Here is a 25,758-nt window from a genome sequence, read left to right on the forward strand (position 1 = left end):
CTGCGCATGCGGGCGGCTCGCGCAGGCCCGGCAGCCGCAGCCGTCGCTCCAGCCCCTTCTCTCCCCTGCCACGTACGGGCGGCGGCGGCGGCCGTGCCCGGGCTCGGACGGGGCGGGGGGCCTCCACCGGCGGGACCGCGGAGAAGGCAGAGTAAGAGAGCGCGGCTGCTCGCCCCCATCCCCCCTCCCCGCGCTGTTCCCGGGGGCGCCGTTGCCCGTGTGTGAAGGCGGCGGGAGGGGCGGTTGCGGGCTGGGGATGAGCCCCCCGTGTCCAGGGGCGACGCGGCCCCTGGAGGAGAGGCCGGGAGACCCCTTGCGTCCCCCCGGCCGCGCCTGAGGGAGGCTGAAACCTCCCCCGGCCTCTTCGGCCTGGGGAATCGGGGGTGAGCACTAGCAGAGGCCTCCCCTCTCTCCCGCCCTCCCTCCGCAAGGGGGGTGTTCCCTTGCTCACCGAGCCTCTTTCCCCTTGGGGGCCAGAGGAACTGCGGACTCCTCATTTCCCGGTAGGGAATGGCTGTGATTTCTGGGCCCCACTAGGTCGGACCTGCCTTTATCAGAACTGGAGAAGAACGAAAAGAGCTCTTATCCTTTCTGCTCCCCCCTCAACTCCCAGATATGCTGGTAAAACTCGTGGCTCCCTCGAGTGGGGTTTGGGAGGCGATGCTGCTTGGCCCTGTTTCTGTTTGCTTCGCCCTGTTGTTCCTTGTCCCTGTTTTGATAGAGGAAGGAGTGAAGCAGGAGTGCCTGTTCTTCCCTTGCTTAGGCAAGGCCGGTTTTCTCTGCTGCAGTGCAAAAAGGGTAGTGAAATCCAACATGGTTATGATGTCATGGCTTTAGAAGGGATCCTGAAGTGACTGCCCTAGATTGGACAGCCCCTGTCCACATGCACCGTTTAGATTGGTGCGTGATGTGAATAGAAAATGAGCCAAGGGGGGAGGAAAAAATCTGTACCTCTAAAATGCATGTGCTACACCAGGAAGGTTGGAAAGATGTCAGTGTGATTCTTATGATAGTCTTTCCTAAACAGGAAGACATTAATGGTTTTTTGTTTGGTTGGTTTTTTTTCACTTGAAGAAAGTAGACACTGTGATTGGTTCTGTTAAAAAGCTCATTAGTGTGCATTTTGGATGTCTCCTCTGAATAACTCTCTCAAGGGAGTCATCCATTCAGCTATGTCACAGTGAAGGAAGAAAAGCTTGAATGCTGTGTAATTCAATAATTAGAACGTTTCAGTTTTCTGTAACAGTTGCAAGCAGTTGCAGTGTTTAGAATCTGTCTCTTAAAACCTGGACACCTTCAAGCAGAATGGAGAACAGTTGGAATGAAAAAAAGTGCATTTAAATGCTTTCCTGTTACCTTTTCATAATCGTTGATAGACATGCAGCAGATTTCTGTGAGCAATGTGGATAAATAAGACATTATAGTTCTGTAAATACATTACAGTACCTGGTTTCCTTGCACAAAGATACATATGATGCATTCAATCTGTTGAAAGGCCACAGGAGCACAGGTTTGTTCACCAAAACGTGTATCTAGGAATTACAGAGGAGGTTTGATTCTTATTGTTATCAGTTTCTAAGTAGCTGACATTGTAATGCTAAGAAGCAAAACCAGTGCCCAGCTCTAATGTTTAAACAACATGAGATGGTAGCTGAATGAATTCCCTAAGTTAAACCACTCTTAGATGCATTATCTGTATCCCATATGTGTCTCTTGCAGTAAATTTTATCTGGAGCTGTAGCAAGATTGGGGTGAAAGGAGCACCATCTTCATGCATTCCTCATTTCATAAAATGTATGTGAGGAGTCACAAAAGTAGTCTCTCCCTGTTCATCTGCTTAGTGACATCCCTTGACAGGACAAGGGGCAATGGGTGCAAGCTGGAACACAGGAGGTTCCACATAAATATGAGGAAAAACTTCTTTACGGTGAGGGTGACCGAACACTGGCACAGGCTGCCCAGAGAGGGTGTGGAGTCTCCTTCTCTGGAGACATTCAAAACCCGCCTGGACGCGTTCCTGTGTGATATGATCCAGGTAATCCTGCTCCGGCAGGGGGATTGGACTAGATGATCTTTCGAGGTCCCTTCCAATCCCTGACATTCTGTGATGTCACAACAGGCTTACCCTCTCTCCCTGTCAGGAGTGGGCACAGCCCTTTTTAAAGGTGAACGTTTCACACCCAGGATGAGGGGACCAGCTGCCAGCCTGTGAGAACAGGGAGGGGCTTTGTCCGCTCTGGGGGGGATTGCTTGCTCTCTGCTTCCATCCTGTATGTCTTGTGCCTGCCTGTTCCAGTTTACTCCAGTTGTGTTGAAAGAGGAAGCCTGATTTCATGTGGATGAGAGGAACCACTTTTTTCCCCTCTGGTTAGCAGCAAATAATCTAAAAATCAGATTATGGATGTTTGAGATTCACCATGTGTGCGAGAGAGAGACAAGGAGAAAAGTGCTGAGTAGGGTAGGCCTGTAGGGTGACGGGGAGGAGCACAGTTACGTTCTACATCGGACTGGTCTGTGTGCTAAATCATTGTCTTGTAGCTCTGGGCATTAAGCACTTGTGTAATAAACTTCAGGCAGCTCATCACGTAGGCTTTCCAGCAGAAAACGTACAATCTGAAGCTGAATTGAGGGCAGATCATATTTTTAAGTGGTGGATATTTCTGAGTGCATTTCCTTCTTCTCGTCCAGTTTGGTGGGAAAGTGGCATTACTACTCCTTTCCTCTTGGTAGTCTGTCCTCATGTTGTGCAGTCTGTCCTCGAAGACCCACTACTTAATGCCACAGAGGCTTCAGCCTTAAGCTAAGAAATGGACTTCTGGGTTTTTATACTGCTAAGTCAATCAAAGTTTATTTTCTTTAACTTAACCTGGGATTTTAGGATGGAGGCCATACAAATGAATATTTTGAGACTCTTGGGGAAGATCACTGTCCTGGAAAGCAACACGTTACTGTTAGGAATTCCTACATGCAGTTACAAAACTTAGAAAAAATAAGCTACTTCTATTATGAAATGAAAACTCTTGTTCAAGATCTGTTTTAGTTGAACTTCAAACGCTACAATATTCAGAAGTGTCAATCTGATTGTTACGTTATGGATAAAACAGTGACTTTTTTTAGCGGGTATATTCGTTAAGATGTTCTAAAGTGAAAGATTGATGTGAAGTGTATATTTCTAAGGAAGTGTGACTGTAAATAAATATTTCTTGTTTTTTTTTCTGATGCAGCTTCCTGTTTTCTACCACTGATAGTGCATGGCGGTTTATCCTAACTCTGTCCTGAAGTGAGGTGGTAAATCTGTCCAATAATCTACCATCAATAAGACAGACAAGGTAATGATAAATGTATGTTTTTGGAAAGGAGGTGAAAGAAAACCTGTGGATGGATGCTTTTTTTTTTGTTAAATACTTTAAATTTAAAAAAAACCCCACACAACCAACTTCTGCAAGAACCTGTGCTTGTACAACAAAGTTAAACAAAATGTTGATTAGACTGAATTGATGTGCCTGCAGTCAAGACTCCTGTGTTGCAAAACATGAATAATATGTTAGCGAGCATTAACGATATTTATAAACACTGTTTCATCCTAGTGTCTCAGCAGCAAACTGGCTGTGTTAATTGCAGGTCCCTTTTCTCTGCAGTTAGACTGTGTATCCACCTGCCTCCTGTTACATCTGATTAGGAGAATGAGTTTTGTTCAGTGGTCTTTCAGTGCTTGGTTCAGTGCTTGTCTTTTTTTTTTGGGGTGGATGTCATTGGGCTAAACAAAGGGATTTGCATGAAATGTTTGCTTTATGTTAAGTTAATTACCAAAAACACCCAAGAAATTGAATTTCAGTCTAGAGATAGCATCATACTACATCTTTTTAATGCAAAACATTGCCATTGAAACAGTAAAGTTAAATAGATATAGATGCATCAAGGTATGATGTATTAAAGGCTTTAGCTGAGTGTCTTGTTTCTCTGGTAGGAGAGAAGTCATTTTCAATGTAGTACTTTAAAAACAGACTGACCAAAGCAAAATTCGGTTTTCTCATAAAGCACTGTGCTATAACATCCTTAGAGGTAAGGGAGAAATATCTGCATATCTCTACCAAGAATTCTTTTTGCACAAGAGAACGAACAGCATGCTTGCCTGCATGTGGCTTTGGAAATGTCAATTTTGATGTGCAGGGCTTCCTACTTTTAAGATCTCCAGTATTTGTACTTCAGATGTTAAGATAACTGCTGCTTTAATTGCTCCTCATTCCAGATCTGTTGTTTTGGCCCTGTCCAAAACAGTGAGGAAGGAAAGGGACATATGACCAGCTATCTAGATTTTTTTTTTTTCCATTCCTCTGCTCAATAACTTCTCTGTAGTTTCTGGGTTTTTTTAAACATAAGGCGTTTGTGTTTTTTAAGAAGAGAGGTGCCCGATACAAAGTGGTAATTTTTAAATAGTCTTACATAAATTCTTAAAGATATACCTGGTGAAATATATGCTGTGTGGTGCTTGGACACAGGAGTGCTTCCTTTTAACTTGGAGCAGTTTCCACCTCTCTTAAAGCACTGACAGTAACTAACTGTTCTGACCATGTATGCTGCATAAAACATTTGTAGCTGCGAGCCTTATGTGGGGTCTGTTGAGCAGGTTTTAAAAATCTAAAATCTTGGTTAAAACATCTCGGTTGAAATTTCAAAAAGGAAAAATTTTGTACCTCACTTTTCTGGAGAGGAACCCTCAATGTGTTCTGATCATTCGTATAACAAAACCAATGTTCAGCTCTTCATTTATTTATGAAATAATGCATGATTCGACTTGATTCCTTTAATAAAAACCACCTTACCACCTATAATCTTTGAAGTATTTTGTTCTGGCAGTATTTTCTTGAGTGGGGAAAAAAAAGTCCTTTGGTTATCATAATTATGGGGGATGTAAAAATAATCTAATAAGGTGATAATGTAACCAATATAATGTTGGAAGGCTGAGAGCATTTGCTACAATTTCACTTTCCCTGAGAGAGATGAGTACATGTATCTCAAGCAAATCCTAGGGAATATTATTTCCTTTATAGCTTGTCCTCCATGACAGTTTACAGCTGATATCTTTTTTTTTAAAAAAAAAGTTTGAAATTTCTAAATGTCATACATATCTAAAAGCTGTCTGACTTTTAAAAAATCTTTACTTTTAAATTCTGAGCACTAGGAACTCTGGTAACTGTTGATTTGAAGTGTCTGCTCTTACAGAGTTCTCCTTTGCCCGTGAGCTCAGTTAGTGTATTGTGCACTTTATTGTTTGAGAAATTAGTGCATGAAAAGATGGAAAGCTGTCACCAGATACATTTAAATAACTAACAATTTAGTTTTCTAAAATGTTTTTAATGTTTTATTAACAGGTCGGCAAGCAATAAGGAATCCACCATGAATGGGCAGCTGGACTTAAGTGGGAAGCTGATCATCAAAGCTCAGCTTGGGGAAGATATTAGGAGAATTCCTATTCATAATGAAGATATCACCTATGATGAATTGGTGCTAATGATGCAAAGAGTTTTCAGAGGAAAACTTCTGAGCAATGATGAAGTCACAATAAAATATAAAGATGAAGGTAAGATTTAATTACTGCTGTTGAGGTTTAATTACTACTGTTGCTCTGATATGATTTATCTATGGACAGAAATTCTGAAATTCACCTCTTCAAAATTGTCCAGATTCATTGGCAAATGCCAGTGATTTCTTGTGAAATCCTTTGAATCAGACAGTAGAAGCTGGATCTCTTGTGGTTATGCTGTCTTAACATAGTATTTCTCCATTTTTTTCTGAAATATCAGCCATCTGAAGGTTCTTTTCTTGCTGTTGCAGGAAGCTGATGCTATTGCAGATTTCTCTCCTGTCCACTCATTTAATCATTTTTTTTTTTTTGTTTTCAGTGCTAAAGTGGGTTGAAGGCGAGGAGTGAATAAACATGTATGACTTAACGCAAGCTCTTATAAGACTTTGGAAACTTGATTTATGTAGTAGTAATTCTTGATTATGTTTTCCTCCATCAGCAAAGATTAGAAGAAACTTTTAATTTAACCTGAAATATTTATTAAAAGTAATCTTCCACCTCTGTGACAGTTTGAATCCGTTGCACATTGGTCGTTTCAAAGAAAATCTCAATCATTAGTGCTGAACAAATGCAACCTTGAGAAAGAAGGGCTTCCACAGAATGAAGAGGGCCTTGTTTGAGATGCATAGAAAGAGAGTTGTGATTTGGAGGGTTTTTCCTCTTTGGATGTCAGTGTGGGGCATGGATAAGTTACTTAATTTGGAACAGAGAGGTGGTTTCATAAAATGAAACTCAGAATGAAGTGATAAAATCCAAAGTCTCTTAGATTAAAGACTCTGATAGTTATGCTGGTGTACAGTAAGAGAGCTACATTACTGAAGCATTCAGGTTCATTTTTCTTAATAGCAATAGGAAACTTTAGCACTGTCTGTGGTACTTAAAATGTCAAATAACTTTTGTTCATACATCTAGGCAATAAAATTTCACTTTGAATGACCCTGGGACAATTTTTTCGTGAAGCCTTTGAGAGACCCTGCTTATCATTGATACGCAATGAAGGGCTAATATTTGGGGTCTTGATCTCTAGTGGGAGAGAGCTCAGTGGATTTCTGGTGGTTCTGTTTTTCCTCTTATCGCATTGATTTCTTTTTTCTTTCTGGACTGAGAAAGGTGAAAGGAAATTGATGGATGCTTTTTCGTTAGGTTAAAGCATCTACTCCGTTTTTTTTGCATTCTTACCTGTTCTTTAAGTATAGTTCTCTGCTTTTGTGTATGCTTCTATCTCTGTCTTTTTTTGAAGAAGATAATGGTGTGTGATGGAGACTGTAATTATAGTTTCATTCTTTGGTTGTCTTTCATAGCCTAGAGACCTCCTACTTTTAATTTTAGCTTTCTTTGTCTCAGAATGTACTACTTCTCCACTGTGACGTGGAATTTCAGTATATGTTATCCTAGCTGATCATCACTATTAAGAACATTTAAATGCTTAAATATATCAGATATCAGAGGAAGCTGCAAGTGATTAAGGAAAAAGTTAACAGAACTAGGCTTCAGATTGATTGTCATATGAGGACTGTGGTATTCTTGACTTTGGTTCAACTAAGTGTCTCTGTTTAGCCTGCATCTGGGGCTAAACTATAACCAGCTGTTTTATCATCTGATGACCCCTCCCCAGCCTGAAGGGGAATCTGGAAAAGGAAAGGAGACCAGTGGGTTGAAATGAAAAAGATTTAATAAAATAAAAGCCCTAATATTTGTACTAATGCTAATAATAATAATAATAATAATGATTTACACTCAACCCAGTGAATGCTGGATGTCGAACACTGTGCGATGGTCACAACAAATGGGGGAGCAAGCCTCAGGAGTGGAATGATGGGCGAGCCCCTCCAGGGATAACAACCACTGGGGAGGAGGCCTGTCCTCAGCAAACTTTCCAATTTATCGTGAGTGTAACATTTATGGTATGGAATACACCTGTGGGCCAGCCTGGGTCAGGTGCCCTGGCTTTCCCTCCTCCCAGCTTAAGCACCTGGCTTAACTAGAAACTGCTGATGGCCTTGATCACCATGGAAACCTGCATACCATGGCTGGCCACGAACTAAAACAAAGTGTCTTATCAACTTTGTTCCTGCAGTCTTCTCAAAAATGCAGCTTTTCTGAACAGAAAATTGATTCTATGATTCTATTCCAGTGAAACCAGGACACTAAGCTATGATTCTTCTTTAAATCTATTTCAGTCATTAGAAGCATTGGAATATATACATTCTAGCTATTTCCACTTTGTTATTTATCCCTTCAGACCTGGAGGAATGCTTGTCTTCATGTGTTATGGGAAGATATCTTAAGGTGGTCTGAGAATTTCCACTACTTCTGCAGCCTCGATCTGGGTCTTCTCAGAATTCATGTGCACACTCTTTGAGTGTTCAGAAGAATGCTTCATCTACCCCTCCTGACTTTGTTTCTCATTGCTGTAACATGGGAAGCTAGTGATCTTCAGGCCTGGATATGGGATTTTCTACTTAACATTTCTGCAAAATACTGTGGCTTTGTATCTTCACCAAACTGTCATGATCCTTGAATCTAACACATCTTGGGGTTTTTTTTGAACTTGAATGCTTAATTGGAGAGGCTAGGAAACTTTAAATCCCAAGCCTTCTGTCTCTGGATTTGTGGACTAAGATAGTCAGAAGCATACTCCTAAGTTATATTTAGGTTATGTGATGCTTTTATTAATTACCAGGGAAAAGAAGTTTCAGTTCGATTACTGCCTTGTGAAGTTAGGTTTTATATTCAAGCTGGGCATCTTTCAAACTTCTGAACTAAGGAAATTGCTCTACTAGGTGTGAAATAATTTTCATGTCCTGCTTAAGGTTCTTGAATATGTAGTAAAACCCAATGTCTGAAAAAAAAAAACCCAAAACCCACTAAACCAATGAGGAGTGCCAGCAGAGAATTTACATGAATCAAAGAGTAGAATTGCATCTTAAGTACACCATGTGACTGAGTTACATCACATGCTAAAGCTCCTAAGGAGCCAATAATAGAAAAGTTAGGGGTTTTTTTTGAAGTTAGGCTTGAATTTAAAACTAGAGTGCCTAATGTGAGATTGGTCTTTTCATTCTTGCTCTTCATTACTTGGCAGTAGAAGTTGATGTCTTTGTGTCAGAGCCAATAATGAGTTATTAACTCAGAGAATATGTAGTCAAGGTGGTATGCTAGTCAGTAATGTCTCTACCTTTGGGTTTAAAAGGGGTAAATTTACCAAAGTGAAGGAAAACTTTTGGGTTTAGTGTTTGGTTTTTTTATTCCCCCGAAATGGAGTAGGAAAAAAAAAGATAAATATAAAGGTAGATAAAGCTAGTAGAGAGGAAGCATAGCTGGCAAGGCCAAGGATAATGAGGCAGATTTCTACTGTCTTAAACATTTCCAATTTCTTTTAACTTCTAATGTCATAAAAATTGGAAGGCATAATGATGATGCAAAATTAATGCTAAAATACTTTCCAGTCCGTAGGTAATTTAAGGGAGTCACTAGCCTGTACTAAAGAGGAAAAAATTTATAATTGGCATAGCAGGGAATATTTAGGGTACATGGGAATTGAAAGCTATGCCCTTTGTAAAAACTAGAAGGGTAAGCTCTTGAAATAACAAAATTAGTAGAGAAAAATAAAGGAAAGTCTCTTTTACTCTTATTTTCTACTCTTAGTAGAAAATAATTAACGTTGTATATTCCTGTCTATATAATCATAATAGGAATTAAGCTTTATTGATACGCCTTAAAATGAAAAGTTTGTTTGATAAATCTGATATACTTAAATTGTCAGACTTTGTATGACTTGACATATACAGATACCTTGTGAATCCCAGCATGTGTGCTACTGGGTAGTAGCTTGATGGCTGTTGATAGGAGTCGTAGAACTGACTTTATGCTTCTAACAAGATTCTGTACTTGGTGCTTTTCAGCCTTTCGTTTCTGCTAGTAATTTGAAAGTAAAACTTTAATCATTATTCTTAACTGCCTATTTTCTTAACATAAGCATTCAGATTTATTTGAAATGTTTAACCATGACTTTTATACAGCTGGATCCTCATGTCACCAGCGCATAAGGAATACCTCAGAATTTCGTGGCAGTAATGTGTAATTAAAAACATGTTTCTGTGTCTGTCCACAGAGCCTTCTTGTAACAGTGTTTTAGGGGGGAATATTGGTAGCCTGGAGCCGGCTTTGTTCCAAGCAGTGTGTCATTTGTCTAACATCATTGCTTCTGAAGGTGAAGCTTTGCTAGATAGTGTCTCATCTCAGTTCTTAGTCATCAAGGTGTTCTGGAAGGAAGTGGTCCTGCTATCCCTTCTCTTTCCCTCTGCCAGTACACAAGTTTTCCTGATAATGCGTTCCCACTCTTTCCTTTGCACTGCCTAATTTGTGTTCTTTTAATCTATTAATATATTAATAATCTGTTGAATTAGGTAAACCAGCAGAAAATCTGTCCTGCCAAAGAGAATAGTCTTGTTTTATCTGTGATCTTGTTGAGCAAGCAGGATGTTATGTGGATGTCAAGGCTGAAAGCTGGACTGGCTGTTAAAGGGATGGCAGATGCTCTCTATTAACCCTTTCCTTCCCCCCAGACGGGGGAAGGAAAAAAGAAAAGGGAGAGACACTTAAGGGTTGGAAAGTTAAAACAGTTTTAATAAACAATAACAATGAAAAAGTATAATAATAATAATAATGGAAATAGTTAAATATATACAAATATACACAAAGCCAAGACTGAGCTCCCCTAGTGACAATCCCATCACTACTGGTGCTGCAGGGCAGGCTCCGCGAAGTCCCAGACTGGCCTCAGCAGCAGACAGGAACTGGATCCAGGAATGCATGGATTGGGATTGAGGGCAGGAGAAAAAAAGAAAAGACAGAGTCCTCTTTGGACGCCCACCATAGAAGGGTGTGCAACCCTTGTGATCCCTCTGCTTTAAACTGAGAGTGATGTGTATGGGATGGAATACCTTGTTGGTCAATTTTGGGTTATCTGTCCTGTCCGCCCCTTCCCAGAGGTGTGACCCTTCTATGTCCCTTCACTGGTGGACTATGAGGAATTTAGCAGTGACTTTGGTTTCTGTAGGAGTAAGTCTAAGCAAGAGCCTTTCTGCATACCATTCCTGCTGTTACCTTAGTAATAACTGTAAACTTCAAGTGTTATCAATCCTAGAAACGGACACTGTCTGAAAAATATGGTCACCTTCAGAAAGTGCAGCTACTTAGAAGAAACTTAACTGAAAGGAAAATCACTGAAAGGAAAATTGGTTCTGTCCTAGTCCAAAGCAGGACAGTGCTTGTCTTGACTCAGGCTAAAAATTGTGAGAGACCAAGCTTAATGGGAACTTGGTGTCTCTTGGGTATTAATAGGATTTAAGGTGTTCAATGCTTTATGCATAGCCCTTTGTATCTTAAGAATAAATGATCCCATACAATTCTTGCATAGTTTGTGTCTGATGGCAATGTGCAGATTCTTTTGCATTCATCCCCCATTGCATTGGGATGGGAGTTCCTCTTCAGTCTGCCACACGAAAATAAATGGCTAAGACTTGAGACTTCATGCCACATTCCTGGTTTGAGAGGAAAGTTTTGTTCTGACAACTTTGACATCTTTATGTCTTCATTCCTATTTGTGGGTTAAGGCTGTGTCCTGGTTTTGGCTGGAATAGAACTAATTTTCTTTTTAACGCTTGAATAGCACTATGTTTTGGATTTATTATGGGATTTTGGTATGAGAAGAATGTTGATAATACACTGATGTTTTTAGCTGTTGCTAAGAAATCAAGGACTTTTCAACTCCCCATGCTTTGTGAGTGTGCAGGTGCACAAGAAGCTGGGAGGGAGCATAACCAGAGCAACGGATCCAAACTGGCCAATGGATTATTCCATATCATGCAACACCATGCTCAGTGTATAGATGAGAGTTGGCTGGGAAGTCGGGCTCTCTCTCTCCCAGGACTGTGGTTTCGGGGTTTCGCTCCTCCAGGGTCACTAGCCAGGGACGGGCTGGGCATTGGTCAGTGGGTGGTGAGCAGCTGCACTGTGCATCACTTGTTTGTATATTCTATTATTATTATCTTTATTATTATTATATTTTATTTCAATTATTAACTTGTTTTTCTCTCAGCCCATGTAGTCCCTTTACCTTTACCTTTCCGATTCTCTCCCCCATTCCCTGGAGGCCGAGGCAAGATTGAGTGAGTGGCTGTGTGGTATTTAGCTGTCTTCCTGGTCAAGCCATGACAGGCTGTTAGATACTTTTACTATTCACTTTTACACAAGAACTTTATTACCATTCCCTTGTTGAAAAGCAGTCTTGCACCACCTCAGTGTTCTGAGTATAAGCTGAGAAAGAGTTCTAGTCAGTTAAAAATTTTCCCTTGTTTGTACGTGTGTGTTGTTTTTTTAAAATTAAATTGGGGTTGGCATGTGCCATCTGTCTTGACTCTCCTGCCTGACAGCACACTTTTGGAGCCACTTGAAATGGGCACATAACTTTAACTGGCAGCATCATTCTTTCTGGTGTTGGCCTTTGTGAACTCTTAGCTTTAATGTTTCATCCTGTATGCAAACATAAAACAATGATGAGCTATGTGGAACCTTCAGAGGGCTGATATCAGAAGGCTCCCTTTTAGAGCCAGTCATTCTTCTGTCTTACCTTCTGTGCATCATTTCCCTGCACACTGACTCTCACACTAAAATAATAAACATTTTTGTGTTGTGTTATGTACGAGTCTAACTTGTTGCTTTGTTGTGATATGATTTTAAAAAAAAATCTTTTTTTGAGGACTTCAGTTTTACTTCATAAGTGTTCCTAATTCTATAAAGAATTCTTCCTACCCGAGTTATTGCAGATGCTTTTAAACCAGCTGTGTGTGTTTCTAATTGATTGTAGCTCAGGGAAACAAGGCTACAAGCCTTAGTTACTAATGACAGAGAAACCCTTCTACATCTTCAGTTTTTTCATCCTCCATATAATGAGGTATGGTACCTTTTTTGTGATAGTGTTAATGGGTGACTTTTTTCTAGTAGCTTCAGAATCAAATAGGGAATGTTACTTGTTAGTAATGAAGGAACCTTTCTGCCCTAATGTGAAGTTCAGTCATTAATAGGCTTTGCTTTTGATGTAACTGTTTCATGTTCTTTTTTAGATGGAGATCTTATAACAATTTTCGATAGCTCAGATCTTTCCTTTGCAATTCAATGCAGTAGGATACTTAAACTGACATTGTTTGGTAAGTATAGAAGATTGCTCTTTTTTTTTTAATGATGTTTATTAAAATGCAGGCAGTGGGCTTCACTGGAAAGTGCTAAAAACTTTCAGTTTGTCACCTCAGAAGAATGAAATCAGGAAGTTAAAAATACTGGATTAATACACGATATCTGTTTTCTCTGTTTCATGTGACATCTAAACTTACAGAAAATGAAACTATTTCTTTTTATAGGATTGCTTAAAGTATTTGGCATACATATATATATATATGGTCAATTGCTTTTTCTTAATGTTATTTTCTATGTTATCTTTCACTCTAGTGTTTGTGGGATTTTCTTCACAGGTGCATGAGAAATTTAAGATGATAAACTTGCAGTGTTACTAGTACACTGCTAAAAACTAATATTAATTGCTTAAAGGTGAATAGATTTTAACATTTATCCTTTGGCCTTTGTATAAAATAGTTCTTTATTTTCAAACTACTATTGGTAAATTAGCACATTGTTCCAAGGGATAGCAAGCAGCCTTTGACCTGGACGCTGACCTTATTCATGAATTGCAGCAGTGTTCTAAAGGCACTTTGTAAAGGGACAGCTTCCTACAACCAAGTATGGTATTTGTATTGTTCAGGGTGTATTCATGGAAATGAGTAAACAATGCAGAAACTTACTGCAGACTTTACTCTGCAGTTCTGGTTCTGTGGATTTTGCTGAACTGAGGTTATATTAAAGGAACAGTAAACTCTAGAATGAGTTCACTCTCTGTTGACTGCACTGTGTCACTTTAAACTGCATGGAGGATGATAATGCTACAAGCAAGTAACAGTTGGGAATTTTTCTTTTTTCGCAGTTTTAAACTGGATGTCAAAATGTTACTACAGTCTTAAATTTATCTAATTGCTGTTTTGCAGTGAATGGACAACCAAGACCCCTAGAATCTAATCAGGTGAAATACCTGCGTCGAGAGCTGATAGAACTTCGCAATAAAGTCAATCGTTTACTGGACTGTTTAGAACCACCAGCTGATCCAGGGCTTTCCACTAATCTACCTGAAAGTGGTAGGCAGCCTGGCAAAGAGTTGTTTAGTTTGGTTTGCAGAGTTGTGTACTGTTTAACAAAGTGAAAAATGGAGGCTTGAATACTGGTTGTGATCATTCTTAATTGTTGCGTGATGGTTCAGGACTTAATTTTTAATGCTTCAGTTATTTCAGAGGCAGAATTTTTATTCAAATTATCTGGAGTAAAGCACGAAGTTAATTTAGGAATAAAACTTCAAAGTCTGAGTTTTTGTTGCAATGTATGAAAATGCTGTAACTAACACTTGTAAGTCAGCAATGTTTTGAGAGGGCTTTGAGCTGACTTAGTAGTTTGTTGTTGCTGAAGAGTTCTTGCTCCCAGCTGAGCACTCCCACTGCTTACTTTGGGCTAACTCTGGTGCTTATCTTGTCATGTTGCTAAGCGAGTTTGATTCACTAAAACAGTAAAAAGCGAATTCAGCAAAAATTATATCCACTTTTTCTGCCAGGTTAGGAAATTGAATCCACACATTTTGAGCTCAGACCAGCATCAGAGCTGTCTCAGGGTAAGCAGCACAAGGGTGCAGGTAGGGGTGGGAAAGGATTAGCAGGGGAGGGCAACATGGGAAAGGAAGTCTTATTCTCCCAGTTTTGAGGCATTGATCTCCTAGCTTAGGGTTGTTGTACTGTAAAAACAGTACCTCTGTGTGCTTAACTACAGATTTTGGGTAAGCTGGACACGGGAAATAATGACACACAGTCATGGAGTACAGTGTTCTGAGTACAGAGGCAAACTGAGAACTCCAGCCTTTCTTTTAGGAAGGGCTGCTTTTGTATTTTACACTTTGAAGTTTTATTGGTTTTGTTGTTTAAAAAATCCCAGCCACTGTTCCCACAATATAAGCAATTACTACTTTCAGTAGAATACCATGAATTCTGGTTGTAAACCATTTGGAAGGAGGTAAGGGTGATGATCTTAGAGTGTAAACAAAACTAGTCTAAACCCTATCTGCATTTCTTTGTTTTTAAGAGAAAATGTCACACTCTACTAGGTAAGAGATTTCTGAGTGATTCAGTGTTACTTGTGTAATTGCAAAGAGATGAACTTCACCTGTCAGCTTAGGAAGAATTTGGGGAGAAGGGGATAGAACAAAACAAAGACTGCAATTGATCAAACACTATAATAAACTGGAACCTATCCTATAAGTTTTCTTAATTTTGAATTCTCTGTAGGCAAGTCATACCAGAACAATTTTTTGAAGCAGGAGCCTTGTAGCTTTGAATTTAAGACAAAGTGATACGTGATACTGATACTCCACAGCATCAGTGTATCTTTAAGTAATTGTGTAATTAAACCTAAGCTTTGTGATTCATCACAGTTTCAGGTACATCACTGATTCATCACTGTTATTCTAATATAAGCATTTCAACAGTTAAAAATTTAAAAAACCCCCCCAACTATGCAGTTTTGAAGTCGCTGTAGTACAGTATGTATGTATGATGGTGTTTCAGTTCTCAAGAATTAATAACTGGGCATTTTGTTTTGTAGATGCTGTAGATGGTAGGGAAGAAAAGCCTGCTGCTGCTGACTCTAATGTTAAGCCATCTACTCAAGTTATAGCAGCAAGCATGTCTGCATTCGATCCGCTAAAGAACCAGGATGAAATCAGCAAGAATGTCATGTCAGCATTTGGCTTGACAGATGATCAAGTGTCAGGTGAGAATATGGCTTAGGAAAAGGAAAACAAAACCTGTTCATAATCGATGACTCTAATCTTGATTTGTAACAAAGCATTTGTACTTTGGATGTATTAAGCTGTGTTCTGTATTCACTATTTCTTTTCAGAATTCTAAAACTTGATACATTAAGGTGTTGTAACTGTTTTTGCTAACTTCTGTATGCAAACTGTTGAAATGTTGCTGTTGGTTTTAGCATGGTGTTTTTGCCTGGAGTAGAAATGGGTTAAATTTTTTTATTTGAATTACTTAAAGCTGTTGTGTAGAGTAACTTAATTGGTATATGCCAGTGATAGAAAAGCAGTATCCACTGCTCTGCCTTAGGGTTTGATCTTGCAGTTCAGCTTGTTCTTGACTTGTGCTTCTGCTGTTTGGGTCAATCAGAATGTTTTGTATGACCCCACCTTTTCTGTGTTTCATTTCAAAAGTGAATAGTGTCAACTTTTTTACTGTTAACAGAAAGGAATAACCTACTGGTCTGAATTATGTTTATTCTTGAAGAGCTGCATGACCGTTGGCCCTATCTCGTAGTAGAATGTTAAACAAACAAAAACTGATTATACTAAACTGCATGTGGTCAACTCAGGAGAGGATAACTGAAGTTAGAAAAGTGATGTAGAATGTGATAGGGAGTGTGATGCAGAATATAGAGAAGTGATTTTGCACAGAATCTGCATGGGTCTGGCAAGGTTTAATGTAGCATTGAAACCTGAAAATAAAACTGCTGTTAGCTAACAGGGTTTGCTGTGTACTCTCAATGTTAGAGCAAGTAAATTTTATATGGTGTGTGAAGTAATTAAGGATACAGATGGGCAAACTAATAGCAACTAGAGCTTGTTTCTACAGCACGGCTGCCTTGGCAAAAGTGTGGGGTGATAGGAATAGATCTGCACTGCGTGATTGTGACTGTGCAGCATCCAAAGTTGTACCTGCAGACAGAGCGGTTGTCTGCAGATTGGGGCACTGCTCCGTGGGTCAGGCCTGTTGAGTCGTCTCTTCCTCCATGGCACATTTTGGGTATTGTCACAGCATGGTTATTTCACAAACCAGATAAAGGTTTGGTGGTACCTGAAGACTTACAGTGAGCTCTCTCTGAACAATGAAGTGATAGACTAGAATATGAACTACAGCTAGCGTAAAATTGGAGCTAATTTTTGAAGGAGTGCTTTTGTCTTTTGGCACAAAGCCTCAGTCAGTTAATGCTTTGATCGTAGCATCGGTGATACTTCAATGTTTATGTATCTCCATAATTCTTCTGATGGAGTGAACTGACCTGACCATGCTTGGAATGTACAGAGAACTTCACAGAGGACCATTTAAGCAGGATATAAGAAATCCCATTTCTAAAGCTATAATCCTGCAGTTATGTATATAAAGGCAAAACCAGAAGTAGGCAGATTTAATTCATTTTCCCTCTAATAAGGGTAACATGAAAACACAATTAAGGGCTCATTGGATGCATATTTATATTGTGTAAATATAACTTTCTTAAAATGGAAAGTCAATTTGCAGCAATTCTAATACTTGTGCTTAACTTCAAGCATGTATTTGAAAGTACTGTCTCATGGGTAGCGTTCATATAGCTAAGAGCTGGAAAGGTCCAGGTTTCAGCTCCCTTGTTTCTAACAAAGTATTTTGCATTCAATTGGAGTATCTTATATCTGTTCACATGCATATTTCAAAACTTCTCACTAATGTAGAGAAATATCTGTATTCTCCGTTTCCATGCTTTCTTTGGGTGCTAGCTAGAATATTTTCAGAATTATCAAAGCAGAGAATGGCTTTTAGACTGAAGCCTGCCGTATCCTGTCCGGGAGTGTGAATGTAATACATTCCTTTGAGGTTTTCTGTTCACATGCTGTATGACTATCAGTGAAACATTTTGTTGCCTGGGCCCATGTGGGCCACAGTAAAACACTCGTGCATTTGCACAGTTTCGCACAGCCTTTCACCTTTGCTCCAGATGAGAAACAATAGGTGTGTAGGTGTATGTTCTGTCCAAACGTAGCACGTCTTCAGTGTACATGTGCAAGGTTAATGCTTGAAGCTGTGGAAAAAACATGTTGTCACGCAGGGTTTTATCCCACAAATGGGTCAGGTTCCTCGGAAGGATGAAATCTGAGTGACCTAGAAACAGGTGGAAAATTCCCCCAAAAGTATTTTCAAAGGAGAGTTTAGATGTGCAAATATATTTAGTTTTAGCTTGGGCATGGCACTCAGATGTAAATCTATGGAAAACTGGAAAAAAACGTTAAAAGCTTTGCAAGGGAATGGTCTTGTATTAGATTTTTTTTAATTCAAACTCTGTTCATTTCACATATGTACTTTGGTTTTGCTACTTTAGGACCACCCAGTGCCCCTGCAGAAGAGCGGTCAGGAACACCAGACAGCATCGCTTCCTCCTCTTCTGCAGCCCACCCCCCTGGTGTTCAGGCACAGCAGCCACCGTACCCTGGAACACAGCCACAGACTGGTCAGGTGGAAGGTAAGCAGCACGTTTTCCCACTGTTTAAGATGTGAGTGATGGTGTCTGAATCTGAGTGGTCAGTAGCTAAGACTTCCAATTAGCAGACCCAAAGTTGACACCAAACTGCAAATTCATCTGTGCCACTAGGTGGAAAAACTTTGTTCCTCACATGCCGTTCAATATAGAAACTGCAGGTGGAGCAGGAGCTTTATTTAAAACGGTAGGTGATGAAACATGATGAGGATTTTCATGATACTGTTTTCTACTGGCATTCGTGCTCGTTCTACTGTAAGGCAGATTTATATACGCTGCACTTTAAAGCTGTCTGACAGCATCAGTTCATATCATACCCTGTGTGTTGTGTCAGGCTTTCACTCAGCTAACAGTTTATTGGCTTGTCTGCTGTGAATTAAAAATGTTGTTTACTCATCATTTCTGTCTAACAAAACAGAGCCACTACCGCATTGCTGCTTTACTGTGTCAGCTGGCTCTGTGCTAGTCAGGTTAGACCTTGTAACTGTCTAGTACACATTGTAGTTTTTCTGTGTAACCCTTGAGAGCCGCACTTGGCTCTCCTTTAAAGCTTCAGGTCTTTACTCTGATACTCAGATTCTTGTACTATGCCTTTTACATGTTATTTGACTTATAAATATAAACCTATTCAGCGGTTTGCTACGTTTGGGCATCATTTTTCTATTGGTATTTTCTAAGAGCACTGAGCCTTCAGACCTGGATGGAACTGCCTGTGGAATGACTTGCTTTGGTATTTCTACCTCTGTATGAAGTATGATATAAGGTTGATTCTGTGTTAGTTTAGAAACAAGTTGCAACCGTCTGCTACTTCCTGTACTGGCATAATGCTGAGGTAAATGTGAGAGGCATTATTGAGGGTGATGACAGTATCCACAGTCAGTGCAATGTCTTGCCTGAAGGGCATCAGTAACATTTTGATTGAGCAGAGTATGTGAGCAACTTGTAGTTAAACATAATATTTAGAGGAGGCACGAATGCTGTTGGTTGCAGTGGAGCTTATGAAACACTTGTTTTGCTGCTTACAGCTTTTTTTTTTTCTTTTTGCTTACTCCCCTAAGAATTAGTCAAGTGATATGAGACAGCAAGAGACATCTTTGTAGCTTGAATACATGATAACTGTTTGGTGTTTGATGTGTGATGTGTGGGGAAGTTACTTTTGGAAAAAAAGTGCTTCAAGTTCTTCTGTCAGCAGCTAGAAAACTTAATATTCAAAATATTCAAAAAATATACTCTCATCTACTGAACTTGTATTTTATGAATTTAGCCTTTCTACTTTACTTTAATACAGTAAGGTATGAGGTTTTAAGTGTTGACATTAAACTAGAACTGAAACAAAAAAGTGAAACACTCAAAAGCACTAGCAGCAGGAGGTTGGAACCTGAATAGCTGCTAACACCAGGGAAGGGAAAAAGTGGTTGTTTCAGCAAAACTCATCTTTCTTGGGAAAGAAGTTGTCCAGGCTCGTGTATCAGAGTAGGTGTAACGGTTTTTCTAGACTTGGGTCGAGGAAAGTGTAGTGGCTTTTTTTTTTTAAACCCTGAACTGTGCTATACCTCTGCCCAAGTCCTTTTTTTTTTTGCACGTAAAAGTGCAGCACTAATTATGAAGGTTTTGTTCTGTAGTTTATGCAGTTTTTATTATTGCTGCTGAAATATGTTAATTATTGATTATATTTTCTTCACCGTATGGATAAAATAGGTTGGTTCAGTTCTTGGGAAGAGATCAGAAGTCATTATTGCACTTTGTTCATCAGAAATACTAGAGGGAGCACTTACGCTGTCCATTGTATGCATATGGTAAATAGCAATCTCTTGCCAAAGCTGGGTAATAGATGTGTGATTACCAGCTTCTGAATTTTTTTCATAAACTAGGTTGCTTTTATCCAAAGTGTTCAAAGACTTCCCTTTGAAACATGGAGTAGCTTTCTGTACTTCACTCTTTGATAGCACCTCAGCCCAGTGGTAATTTGGGGACCTGTGTTGTCCCCTCCAGCTTTCCCTTCCTGCACTTGTGCAGCCGAGTTTAGAAGCTGTGCAGGGCCATGGCCTGGCCATCGGTCTGGGTACGTTTTGGTGGTTAGGTTTTCAACAGATTGGCTCACACAAACGGCACTGCTGGTACAGAGCATGTTCTTGTTAGAAACTAGTTTTAAAACAACTAGTTCTAGAATATTAGTTCACTACTTAAAAAAATAAAACACCCCAAGCTGTGCTTCCCCCCCACCTTCCCAGTGTTTTGAAGATGTAAGTAAAATGGTGATGCCAATCACATGTCAATCATTCTGGTATATCAGGGATTATTTTTCAATGGCATTCTTAGCCAATAAATGATGTTACGATGATTATAATTGGTTATTAGTTATCATTATTTGTGAATAGCATGTCACCTCACCTCTACATGCAGATGCTGATGAAGGGCTCGCCTCCCTTGATAAAATTTTAAGCATTCACTAGTATGAATTAAATCAATACAACAAAGAAGTTTCAATATAGTGCTGTCTCTTGTGGCATGCCTGTGCTTTTGTACCACTAAATCCAGCCACTGAACACACACAGGAACCAATTGTTATCTACAGACGTGGACACTTTTAGTCTTTGCTGAAACAGATGTGAAAGTTCATTAACGTAATCACTTAAATGATCTTCTAGGGAAAAGAATGCTGTGTGACTATATACCTATTTGGTCTTTTTTCTCTATCAAGCTAAAATGGCTGTTTCAGTGCACAGGAACAATGGTAAATGCTGGCAGATAACTTCACTGCAATAAGCACTGCTAAGTACAAAACCAGACACTGATGCTGTAGCTCATGTTGTTCTCAGAGTAAAAATTCAGTGAGAGGGAAAACTCTGTGTGTTTAAGGACCCGTAGGATCCCTGACTGCATTCATGGCTGTAAATTAAGAATGTTTTCTTGAACGGCACTGGGACACCTCTCTGCTCCTCACTAACCTTGGTGAAGACAGCAAGTCTTCTCAGAAAGCTTTGGAAAACTCCATGCTCTTCCTTTCCTACCCCTTTACCTGGGGTCTCCAGCAGGTGCCAGTGTGGTCTCTCTGTTAGCCTGAGACAGACAGGCTCCTGCTTGTGCTCCCAGAACTTCCCTATAACAACTGAGTTTAAGAAATAGAAAACATGCATTCTCAGTTTCTAATTCTTAATTATCAAGCTAACAGGCTTAAATTCTTTTCAAGCCTCCTGTTCAGCACTCTTTTCATCCCACAATAATTGCATACCAATAAAATTTTGAAGGGTCTGTAGCAATATAAAACATTTTAAACACCTTAGCGTGAATGTAAAATACTGCTGCTTTCAGCTGCAAGTAATGCAGAGAAAAAATGAAATGAGTTCTGTTAAAGCACCGTGCACAGGGGTCTGGGATGACTTGGAGCAGAGCCAAGTTGCCTTTGTCTTGGTACAGTTCCGAAGATACAGCTTACAGTGTATTTATACAGTCTGCTGATCTTTGCAGAATGCGTAACAGTACAGTAATACTTTATAAGAGTAAAGTTTCCACGTCTGCTCCAGTTCAGCTAAGCTTTAGTTTTGGCAGTTTATTTTTTTGTTCTTTGACCGTGCCTGTTACTAAATTGAAAAACAGCAGAAGCATAAAGCCTAAACAAGGCCCATAGGTTAGGTCTAAACAAATATTCTGCCTCTTCTTGCCATGAAATTGGAAACAGTGAATTTAGGAAAAATTAGCGTTGAATTGGAATATCGAAGCTTAGGAATGTATGGATTTGTTTTTTTCTTTAGAGAGTATACCCCTGGGTCTCAAGAAAACTTGGCTTACAGCAAGTCAGATATTAAGAGATGGATGACTGATCTGGAAAATGTGGTCAGAATAAATAATGTACCACTCTGCTTACAGTACTTTGATGCAGGAATGGTCTTAAAAACCTAATATAAACAGACAGTCTGAGGACATGTTTAACTTTCTAAGTACTTCAATTTACAATGTAAGTTCTGGAGCAGTTATCAAGATGTTTAAAAATTCCTGCTCTGTTACCCACCAGAGCAGCACTAATTAAGGTACATGGCTTCTGGCGTCCTCTGAAAATGTGAAATAGTAAGCACCACATACCAGATTAGAATTATTTATTCTGTTGGAGTTAAACATCATTTAGTCTTCAGAATGGCATGGTTCAGAAGCTAAAATCTGTAGATTGATTTCAGTTGGTAATAGGTGGAACACATATTCAAACTTCACTGTGTTCAGATTTTTTTTTTAAAAGGTTTTTACATGTTGTGAGAGGGTTTGTCTCTGTGGTTTTGAACTGTTAGGATGTTGTTCACGGTGTCTTTATGATGTAGCTAGGGTACTGGGCTTCAACTAAATCAGTTTTTAATCCATAGGTCAGATGTATCAGCAGTACCAACAGCCCGGTTACCCCGCTCAGCAGCCGCAGGCTCAGCCCCAGCAGCAGTACGGTATGCAGTACCCAGGTAAGCAGCTCGCTCCACGGCGGTGTAGCTGTAGAACCTCTCCTTCAGTGCCTGACCCTGTGAGCTTCGGTTCGTGGACCTGCGGGGCAGGGCAGGGTGCTGAGCAGCCTGAGTGCCTCTGGTTCTGATGGGAACTGGCACCAGTCAGAAAGTACCAGTAAGAGAACACTGTAGCTGTCTGTATTTTTAATACATAGTTGGAGTTACGGTATCTCAATCCTACTTGATTGTGACCAAAAGCAGACTTCATTATGAATCAGCAGAGTGCACTGTTAGGTAGGCGAAAGGAATCACCTGAAGTATGAGCAGTCTTCAGGATTAACTTCTGCAGTCTTGGGATTCTGGCAAGTAAGTGACTAAAACATCCCAACTTAGCTTCCTTAAATATCGGAGGTGTAGAAAATGGCCCCCATTTCTTGCATCTAGAATGATCTTAATGTACAAAATTTAGTGGTGTGAACACTCATTTAGTAAATCCTTAGCTACTATATCAGAGTAATATCAGAGAAACTTTCAAGTGATAGGTTTTCTAGTTGTTGGTTTTGCTGATACCTTGAGTAAAGGTGCTAGCAGACTTGCAGCAGAAGAACATTTTAGTGCAGTAGTGGTTTATGTGCCGTTAAATATGAAAAGCTGGCTTTTGTGTATACCCAAAACAAACTTGACTTGCAAACTTTGTTATTTACTTTAGAAGCAGCTGGCATCTAATAATGCACAGTACATGCTAGAATCATAATCCAGCTAAAGTACAGGGACGAACCTGTAACAGCAGATTCCATAACAAATTGCAAGTTGCTTAATACTTTCAGAAAATGATACAAAGCATTTATCATTCCTTGTTTTAAACAATCCTCCTTAAACTAAACAAAACACTCCCATACCATTAAGTGACTCAGAATAGAGCCTGTATGGCCTTTTTTTTTTGGTGTGCAATATATACAGTGGGAGTGCATCAGTTTTGATGTAGATGAGAACACTTGCAGAGCTTATGAAGAAATTCCATGTTTATCTTGGATAAGAACCCTAGAAAACTTGGAACTGAAGGTTTGTGCCTCAGCCCTTGTTCCTGTGCACTGTGCGAGAGCTGGTTGCTTTGGGTCTCTAAACAGTATCTTGTTCTCTGCAGATTTCTCACCCCCACATTTGTAATTAGAAGACAGTGACAGACTTTCTGAAGTCTAATTTCAGAAGAAGTAACAAGCCTGTTGGAAGTAGAAGGCTCTATCTGACATTCTTTAGGCTTAAAAACTGAGGGGGGGGCAAGGAGTTTCCATCTGCTTTCTAGTCATATCCCATCATCATCTAATCCATTATTTTACTGGAGAAGTTCCTGTGAAAGCTGTAGTGCAATATGAGTTCTAATCAACATCATCTTCAAGTAAGAATGAAGCACCATCAAAATTGATCTGGGGCTCCTCTGTTTCTCGTAACTTATTTCACGATTAACCTAATCTTTCAGAAACTGTTTTTTTTGGGGGGGGACCCAGTGACAGCAGCCTTTGACTCATGGGATTTTTTTGTTTGTTTTGCTGTTGTTCCCATGAGTATTGTCTCTTTTCAAACCCATGTACCCCAAGAGCAGGATCCATTCCCACTCTTGTAGATCTCCTAGGCAACAATGTGGCTATTTACTCATGGTAGTAAAAACGGACCCTTCAGAGGTTTGCCTTATGAGTAAATTTTGACCCCAGTTTCAAGGTGAGTTTACTCCAGTGCATTCTTCAATCCTTACTCTTTCCGTTTAGGGCTGTGCACTTTTAATAATTTGTGTGTCTGGTGTTTAATGCTGACAGGATTCCAGTCACTGGAGAGGTTTCATTGCAAGTAGCTGCAGGTGTGTTTCATGATGGATGACAGTAGCTATTTCTTCATGAAAGGACTTTGTGTCATTTTAAAGTTTTCAGTAAGAGAAATTCCTTTTGGAAGCTGGTTTTATACAGAAAAAAAAATATCAAGTTTGGGACATGTTTAAATGGAAGTTTGGTACTGAAGTATTCTGTTCTGCACAACTGTTTCATATTTAACTCCAAAGCACTGAAAATACCTATGATTTAACCAAAGGTATGACTGGTATGAAAACATTATCAGAGTTTAATGACAGTTTAGTTTTGAGTTTTTATTTGGGAAAAAGGTTGCGTTTTTGCCTTATTTGCCAATGAAGACTTTTTATTTTCCATGTGACATGATGGTAAAATACTGTTTGTCATTTTTAAATTCTCGTTAGTTGCAGAAAAACTATTTTATACTATTTTCAGTGTTGCTGTGCACCAAAAACCAGGCAGAGTGCTTATGTGCCAGGCAGGAAGCCTTGCAGTTCATTCTTGGTTGGCCTTTTCTGTGCTTATCGCGGTGTTTTGTGTTTGTCACTGTAACAAAAAAGAAAAAACCAAACAAACAAAAGGTATTTCTGCTCTCTGACTCCACCTTGCTCTTTGCTTTCCAGCCGGCTACAGCCAGCAGCAGCCCCCCTCGCAGCAGGCCCAGCAGTTCCCGGCCTACAGCCAGCCGGCCGCCCCGGCCCCCGCCGCCGCCTTCCCCGGGCAGCCGCAGCCGCCGCCGCAGTACGCGGGGGGCGGCTACCCCCCGCAGCCTTACACCACGCAGGCCTCCCCGGCCCCCCCCTACAGCGGGCCCCCCGCCTCCCAGGCCGCCCCCGCCGCCTACCAGCCGCGGCCCGGCTTCACCCCCCCGCCCGGCAGCACCATGACCCCCCCGCCCAGCGCGCCCAACCCCTACGCCCGCAACCGGCCCCCCTTCGGCCCCCAGGGCTACACCCAGCCGGGACCGGGCTACCGGTAAGGAGGTGCCACCCAGCCGGCGCCTACGATTCCATCCCGACAGACTCCAGGAGTTTTAATTGAGATCCCAAAACTGTTAATGAGGCAAATCTCTAGCTTGTTAATGAAGTGATGCTGGGGGGGGAGGGGAACGACCAAACCAATCTTTCCTGCTTTAAATTGTATACGCTTCCTAGTTTAATTTGGGCCTGGGTTGTTTTTGGGAAACACTATCTAAATGTCTGTGAAGTGATTGACATTCTAGCTTGCCTTGTTTGAAGGAGATGAAGATGCTAGTTGGAAGTTTAGCCCACTTACCAGGCTTTGTTTTTACTAATATACCATGATGTACTAAATTAGATTCATTTGGGAGGTAAAACTAGGTATGACGTATTATAAATTGTAATGCTCACATGGAAAACTAATAAAAACCCTGAACCTATTATTTGCCTGATCTTGATTTTAGAATTTAGGTACTACTGAACAAGAAAATGGTGTGAAGGCAAGTGTGCGT

The 25,758-nt window shown here is 40.2% G+C and overlaps 1 protein-coding gene across 3 annotated transcripts; it reads left to right on the forward strand.

Annotated features, from left to right (window-relative positions):
• TFG (trafficking from ER to golgi regulator) lies at window positions 1-25,687 on the forward strand. Of its 3 annotated transcripts, none has more exons than XM_068417340.1 (9): window positions 2-151; window positions 3,225-3,329; window positions 5,373-5,581; window positions 12,712-12,795; window positions 13,684-13,830; window positions 15,338-15,505; window positions 17,870-18,010; window positions 22,378-22,467; window positions 24,911-25,687. In XM_068417340.1, the coding sequence occupies exons 3-9, from the start codon at window positions 5,398-5,400 to the stop codon at window positions 25,264-25,266; spliced, it is 1,170 nt and encodes a 389-aa protein (XP_068273441.1). In that variant the 5' UTR covers window positions 2-151; window positions 3,225-3,329; window positions 5,373-5,397; the 3' UTR covers window positions 25,267-25,687. The 3 variants fall into 3 exon arrangements, with proteins under 3 accessions (XP_068273443.1, XP_068273441.1, XP_068273442.1); XM_068417341.1 differs by lacking the exon at window positions 2-151 and adding an exon at window positions 201-621; XM_068417342.1 differs by lacking the exon at window positions 22,378-22,467 and having other exon boundaries at window positions 1-151.
• Window positions 25,688-25,758: the final 71 nt, after the last annotated feature.

This window comes from Nyctibius grandis, chromosome 23, assembly GCF_013368605.1.
Source record: "Nyctibius grandis isolate bNycGra1 chromosome 23, bNycGra1.pri, whole genome shotgun sequence".
Lineage (NCBI taxonomy): Eukaryota > Metazoa > Chordata > Aves > Nyctibiiformes > Nyctibiidae > Nyctibius > Nyctibius grandis.